The 7,796-nt window shown below is 36.4% G+C and overlaps 1 protein-coding gene across 2 annotated transcripts in view; it reads right to left on the reverse strand.

Annotated features, from left to right (window-relative positions):
- The window catches only part of LOC107655515 (interleukin-1 receptor accessory protein-like 1-A), an 82,715-nt gene that overhangs the window by 20,269 nt on the left and 54,650 nt on the right, over nt 1-7,796 (reverse strand). For both annotated transcript variants that reach the window (XM_016443014.1, XM_016443013.1), the window contains exon 6: nt 72-146. In XM_016443014.1, the coding sequence (XP_016298500.1) occupies nt 72-146 (75 nt within the window). The remainder of the gene's footprint in view (nt 1-71; nt 147-7,796) is intronic.

Consider the following 7,796-nt stretch of genomic DNA (forward strand, 5'->3'; position numbering starts at 1 on the left):
ATATTACGTTCTTTCAAAAATAAATCCCCCCCCCCCCAGCACACATGTACACAAGCAGAGGCTGTTCTTACCGAGCTGCACATCCATGGTGAGAAGCTTGTTTTCAGAGGGAAACAGAATCCTGGGGGGCTCTTCAGTCAGAGGAGCTGAAACACACACACAGAGCGTTATTATTACTAAGTGACATCAAGCACCTCTGATGAAGCACACACTGTCTCCCTCTCTCTGCCCACACATTCGTGATTGGATGAGTAAACTCTAGCATCTCGCCATCAACATCTCAGCGAGAACTGTCTTGGTCTCCCCAGTGCTCTCGTTTCTGTTCTTCTTGACTTTTTTCCCCCTATCCATCAATCCTCCCCACATCCCTCTCTCTCCAGATCTTCCTCTACCCATGTGGGCACGATGCTCCAAATTCCAGCTCATTTCCTTCGAGTCAGAGGTGTGTACGTGTCTCTCTCTCTGGTGATTATGCTGACTGTGTTTGTTCAGTTGGCTTTTCTCAAGCACAGGATTGCCGTAGGTAATACTACACGCACCATGTCACTGTGGCTGCATACGTGTGCGTTTGCATTCAGCTTCATGTAACTCTTAAATCTCGAGGATGTATATTTGTGTGTGTATGTCGTGGCTCTAGATTGGTTCTGGGTTGCAAGTGTGTGTGTGTGACGTGGGGGGTGCACTTAATAGACAGCAAGCTGGTGGAAGTTTAAGCCGCGCGATCGCTCATCCAAAATCCAATTTTCACTCGGCGGAGAAAAGCGCACTGGCCCCTCCCGACGGATTATTCCGGGTGACTGACGGATAGCAAACAGCAAATTAATGAATTACGCTTCTGGAATATACACATCTCGCTGCTGACTTATGCTGCACATTTCCCTGTTAAAGTTGTAAAGGGAATGGACATATTAGTTCACTGGAAGTGGACGGTATGACTAAAATCGTAAATCACTGTGTAAGAAAACCAATATCACAGTAATGGTATATATCACAATGTAGCTGTATGATGGAAATTCAACAATAAATAACATTAGTCATGTGGTAGTGCTAGTTTTTGGATAAGCATATTAACAATTTTTATACTTATTGTAAAGGAATACCCTGTAAGTTTTTATCATCTGAAACGTGCTGAAATTTATATTCTACAGTGACTTATATAAAGCAATTAACATCAAGCATGCAAAACATGCACAAAATGCACACAGTTACATTCATGCTGAATGAAAGAGGTACCTGAGCATTTTTAATGGTGCATTTTCCATATGCCGGCCCAGTAGTTCCAGTTTCGTTTAAAATAAATTTGTTGTGGGCTTAACGTCTATAAGAAATGTAGTTTATAATGAATGCCACTATAATTTTTTTTAATACTTATATTTTTCATTCCTGTCCTGAAAACCATTACATTTAAAGGATTTGGGGAAATTAAAATGTTTATAGTGTTTATAGTGTAAACATTTAATTACTGGTATTTTACATTATTTCTGAATGTGACAATAAAATGTGGCTTATCTGTGTTTTTTTTTCTCTCAAAAATTCAGTTTTGACCCATGTGCGACCTGTTTTCTGGAAAATATGGTAGTTCAACGAAAAATTTATTATTTACCTATTATCATATTGTTCCAAACCTGTATGACTTTCTTCAGTGGAACTCAAAACTCTAGTATTTTCTTTTTCAAACTGAAGCTATCAAGCTTCAAAAAGGACACCAAAGCGCCAACTCGTGTTCTATTTTTTTTTTTAAGTCATATGATAGCTTTGTTTAAGAAATAGTTTTGTTTAAGACTGAAATTTAAGTTGAGTTGGATCTTTTGTAATGAATCAGCTGATCCCGTTCACAAACTGGACTGATATGATTCTTGAAACTATAGCCATATTCGAACAGTAATTGTTTCTCATTGGGATGAATGTAGAAATAAATTTGCATGGCTCCTTGGTAGTAAAACTCATGCGTTCAGAAGATGATTTATTGAAGGAAGTGGAGGAGTTTATTGGTGGAGGAGTGAGTTTTGTGATTCTACATTAGCAGAAATGCGCTTCTCATGTGGTCAGTCATATGTTCAACATTCATTTAAATAACCTATTTAACATTAGGAAAATTGACACGCTATGGTTTAAACACAACCTCTTATTTACATAAGGCAAACATTTGACCCAGCTAGTTGACTAGTAAATTGATTTAAGAAATAAAAGTCTATTTTTAAAATGCATGCACATAGTGAGGCACAACAGTTACTGTACGGCGCATGGCAGTGGTCAAAAAAGCATTCACAAAATAACTTTTTAATTGATCCCGTTTGGTAAACTCAGAGATGTGGATTGAGACAGCAAAAAAATTACCACACAACCTTGGTGTTTGTCAAAAACAGTCAGTAATTCATCCGGGAATTTTTATGTGGGAAGCATCATTCTGGATTCGGGAAGTAATAAAATCACTGACTAGCCCCTGTAAATGTTAAAAAATACCCTATGTCCATGTTAATAACAAGATTAACTGTGGCCTGATTCTTCTTCACAAAACCATCAATGATTTCAGAATAGCTGTAATACAGAACACCTTTACTGTACTTTTTTTTCTTGCAACATTCAGTCTCCATTCATTGTAATTGCATGGGAAATGCAGCCAGCACAGCCTTCAGAATAATCCTTTTGTGTTCCATGGAAGAAAGAAAGTCATACAGGTCTGAGACAACATGGGGGTGAGCAAATGATGAAAAATAATTGGCAATTTTAGGGTAAACTTTTCCTTTAAAATATATTTTTTTAAAGAATATGAGGGTCTTTAATGAGCCTGTCAAGACTGTAACTATCATAACATGCTTTAAACGCAGCTAGAGAACGCGTGGAGATTGAGAGGATGAGAGAAAAGAGAGAAAGCGAGAGAGACAGAGAGAGAGAGAGAGAGAGAGAGGATGAGTCACCATACAAATTGCTTGCTGTCTGGTAGAACAATTACACAGCTATAATCTAAGCAATGAGCAATGTAGTTTCACCACGACTCGAACCCACAACCATGACAAACACCCTCAATATGAAGATGCTATCGTCTCTATGTCTAAAAGTAAAAAGAGAAAGAGATAGACAGAGAAGAGAATTCACTAAGATTGAATTGCACCCACTGGCACCATTTATTTGCGAACACTGTCTGCGTTGTTTTAGCTCCCAATTCACTAGCGCCCACAAAATCGGTGCTGAATTTTGATAGAAATGAGGTGTTTGCACTAAAAAGAATCAAAACGATTTGTTAGAAGCTGTTTTTTTTTTCTTGAAATACTGGATGCAAACATGGCGTGACTGTTTTGTGAATTTGTCCCTGAGAGAGAGGAATACAGAGGGAGATGAAAAGAGAGAGACAGAGTGTAAATCGGGGTTGGCTCAGAAGCAAGGGATGAGTGTGACGGAAAGATGGCGTGATACAGAAAAGGAGAGAAATAAAAACACTCAGGCCAGCGCAGTGGGGAGACTGGTTACACTCAGCAGGGGAGAAGCTACAACCCAGAAAAAACTACAAGAATCAGTCCGCTTTTAAATTCCTCCATGCTCTGTGTGTGTTATCGTCCTCTCTGACACACACTCACACACATGCATAGAGTAGTTTCTGTGTGTGAGATGAGTTCATGGAGTTTGAGACTGATATATTGACAGACTGCGAGTAGGAGAGGTGTGATAGCACAGGCTCCCTCTGAGGTTCACAACTCTTTTTCTCTAACACACACACACACACACACACACACACACACACACACACACACACACACACACACACAGAGATATACATATACACATGGACACACGTAAGCACACATTCAAACACACGTTTCATAAATGTATATGGCCCGAAAAAATAACAGGGCATGCTTAAAATTGTATACTATGCATTAGATAACTACACATTTAAAAGTTGGAAGTCTGAATTCGAGTGGTGTTGTGTTGCACTTTTCCAGGCAGGATGTTGGACATTCTGTTTTTCTGAGTTGAATGGGACACAGCACCTGGACGTGGGAGGCACCTGTGTGAAATTGAGGGGAACTGACTCTACTTCCACTAAAATGATCTTGGAATCAGTTGGTTAAAAGTAATAGAAAAAAATATGTTGCAATTGCTCATTCAATTACATTCATAAATTGTTTCGTGTGTATTATTATTTAAGGTGTATTACGTGTCCAAATAGTTTTTGGCAACCACTGTATTTGTACTCACATTTAAACGGCATACTTTTTTTAGAATATCAGAATAAAAATATAAATAATAATAATAACTAAATAAAATTGTAATATATTTTTGATAATATTATTGATATACACATTCAAACATTTATAGAAATTAAAATATTTAATCAAAATATTTAAGAGATTAATCCTTTTATTCAGCAATGATGCATTAAATTGATACAAAGTGACAGTAAAAACAATTGTTACAAAACACACACACACACACACACACACACACACACACACACACACACACACATTTCTTTTTTTCACAAAAAGGTTTTACATTGCTTCAGAAATATAACTATACTTTAATTTTAATTTGTTAATTGTTGTTTGGCTACTTTTATTAACAGTCATCTTCTTTTTGGATCATCAGTCAACAAATGTCATGATATCAAGATGATCGCAGACACAGAGGTGCAGCTTTAATTTAACAGAATTTAATTTAAACCGTCACATTCATACATGATCAATTCAAGTCATTTCAAGTTTACTTTGATTTGAACCTGACAGAAAGTTATGTCATCTGAGTTAGAGAGTTATTCACTTTGTAATTAGTCTGTCCGTCCATTTCCTCCCATTCATGCGGATGTGTGGAACACTGCGATACAACCCATATTTCAGCCAAGATTCCGAAATATTTGTTTTGTGCTATGTATTTTCATTCTCAAACGTTGCCACAGATGTAGGACTCAGACATTTTTTTTTATCTCTCTCTATCATAGTTCATATTGCATAACTCTTTGTAGCCAGTATGCAGTGTGCAGTGCAGGGTAAATAATTCACATGGCCCTCTGACTACTGTAACACTATTTTTCCATTACAGATAAACCCAAAACAAGGGAAAGGCTAATCAAAATCATGCACCTTAAATGGCCTGAGAACCTTATACACAGATGTAACGCACACCTTATGTAGCAGCAGCTTAAGCTACAAGATAAACCCTGTGTGATCTTTAGCCTGCAAAAGTGTCCTAGCATTAGCCAGAGAGCACGGTTCGCTGGCGAAACTAGGGCAGATTTGATGCTTGCGAGGACACGAGAATGTATTCATTGAGATCACTGCAGCACACTGCGCTGGATGCGATTCACTTTTGTAGAGCATTCAGAATATCTGACTCTATTTTCAGTGATGACAGAGATTTTCATGCTGTGCATTATTCCTGTTCAGATGTCCTTGAGAAATAAACTGTGAGATAAAAGGAAGCTCTGAGGGGAAGATCTACTGGAGTGGAATGTAAAAAAGGTGGAATGTGTATTACTGTCGTGTGTGTGCAGGGCCGGAGCTAATGGGGTGAAAGGTGGGAATGATTCTAGGGAACTAAATGTCCAGAGGGGCCCATAAGAATTGAGACAGGATTGATGTAGCATCTGGTATAATTATTTGAATATATTTTACATTACAATATGGCAACAAAAAAAAACACAAATCATGCTTTAACTATTTTTACTCGGTCATTCAAGTTATTTAATATGTGGTCGCCTAAACCTAAATGAGATTTATATTACATGTTGTAGTATATATTACTAATATAATAACAACTGATGTGAAATCCATTATAAATAATACAATGTATTTTATATCAAAATATGTAATAAAATAATTAATGCACAAATTGTCTATTGCAATCCATGGTCCCTTCCACCTGAATGAAAAATGTTGTAATACATTTTAACATTATTAATATAATACAAATTAATGTAGAATTCTGTATAATTAATTTGTATTTTACATCTACATGTGTCACAATAATGAAAACACAAATCAGTTCCCTCTACCTAAATTAAAAAATGTTCATATTATTATAACAACTGATCCAGTATAATTAATTGAATGTATTATAAATGTTTATCAAAATATGTCATAAAACAATGAATACACAATTTATGCATTTCAATCCATGGTCCCTTCCACCTAAATGAAAAATATTAAATTTAGTAATTTATTTTAATATTATTAATATAATATAAACTGATGCAGGGTCCTAAATAATTATTCATTAAATGTATTTTCCAAATAATGGCATAAATTGGTGCCCTGAATCTAAATGAAAAATATTACATTTTATATTATATATTAATATTATTATTATAATGGTTTAAAATCCATTATAATTAATTCTATGTATTAAAAATATGCATCAAAATATGCCATAAAATAATTAGTCTACAAATTGTGCATTTCAATCTGTGGTCATGCCACCTAAATTTAAAAATATATATAAAATTATGTTTATATTTGTAAAAGAAAATAAACTGGATTCTGGTCACCTGCTAGCTATGCCCTACGTCAACAGAATGTCCCCAACATGACAGAAAATAAACGTGTGTGTGTGTGTGTGTGTGTGTGTGATTGGGTGACTAAGAGAGAGTTAAGTTGTTGCACTCTCACTTAACGGCATCTGTAATTAATCCTTAATTAAATATGATTACATAACTCTCTACTGATTACAGGCACATGTGCACACACACACCGACACTCACACACACAAAACACACACACACTTATCTTGCCTTGATTAGACTTGACAGATGCAAGGTGTTGGGAGCATGTGTAAAGAACTTGCTATGGCAGCCCCAGTGCACTATAGGGGATTTTAAGACAACGGGGGCTTCAATCAACATGGAGATCAATAGCTAAACAAACAAAACGCACTCTTACCCGTGTATCATCTTGTAACCACTTAATACCTACCCTGCCACTCAGCAACGCTTCCCTTGCGGACTACAGTACCCACAAACCCTTCTGTCGTCTATGGGTGACTGGATTGAATCTGGGTGACTGCCCTCATCTGACCGTTTCCATGGAGATTCAGTGGGAAGGGCACAGGTTGGTACAGGTGGGAGCGGTAAAGAAAGGTTGGCACTGTCCCTGAATCACTCCACCGCAAGTCCCTCCCGGGCACACACGCTTACACGCTTACACTGCTCCAAACCTGCCGTTGGCATGGACACCACGCAAGTGTCCATGGAAACCACATTGTCTGTACTAAAATAGCAATAGGAAATGCATGCTACTTTTGGAAACTGTTTTTCAGCAAGCACTACTTCAACCAGATTGCACTAACACACAGCTCTGCATCCGGAAGCTGGACGCCTCTTCTAAAATTCCTTAGCAGAAAAAAAAGTGAGGGAGATGGGAGATTATAGGGGTCTTTTTTCTCAGGTTAACTTAATTAAAAGTCTCCATTTTCTCTCTATTTTAATCGCACTGCTGTCTAGAACAAATCAAAATATTAAAGATTTGTGGTTTAATTTTTTTATAGGGGAAATTACTGTAGTTTCAAGGATTTCTATTTTACTGAGACATGAAACCAATAAAAGAGCATTTCACATAGCCTATGGTTACCAAGGCATGCTCAAAGTAAAAGCCTGAAGTAAAATAAAATAATAATGAATAACCAGAATAATGAATAATTCAATTATGTGGTGGTTTTGATAAACTGAAGGGTGATAGAAAATGTGTTAGAAAGTGCCAGAAATTATTCTTTAGCTGAAACTGTTATATAATAAATAATATTATATTTTTAATATGTAATATAAAAACATTATATTACATTATATTATATTATACAAAAGTGTAGTG

The sequence above is a fragment of the Sinocyclocheilus anshuiensis genome, unplaced genomic scaffold, assembly GCF_001515605.1.
Source record: "Sinocyclocheilus anshuiensis isolate Anshui unplaced genomic scaffold, SAMN03320099.WGS_v1.1 scaffold1148, whole genome shotgun sequence".
Taxonomy (NCBI): Eukaryota; Metazoa; Chordata; class Actinopteri; order Cypriniformes; family Cyprinidae; genus Sinocyclocheilus; species Sinocyclocheilus anshuiensis.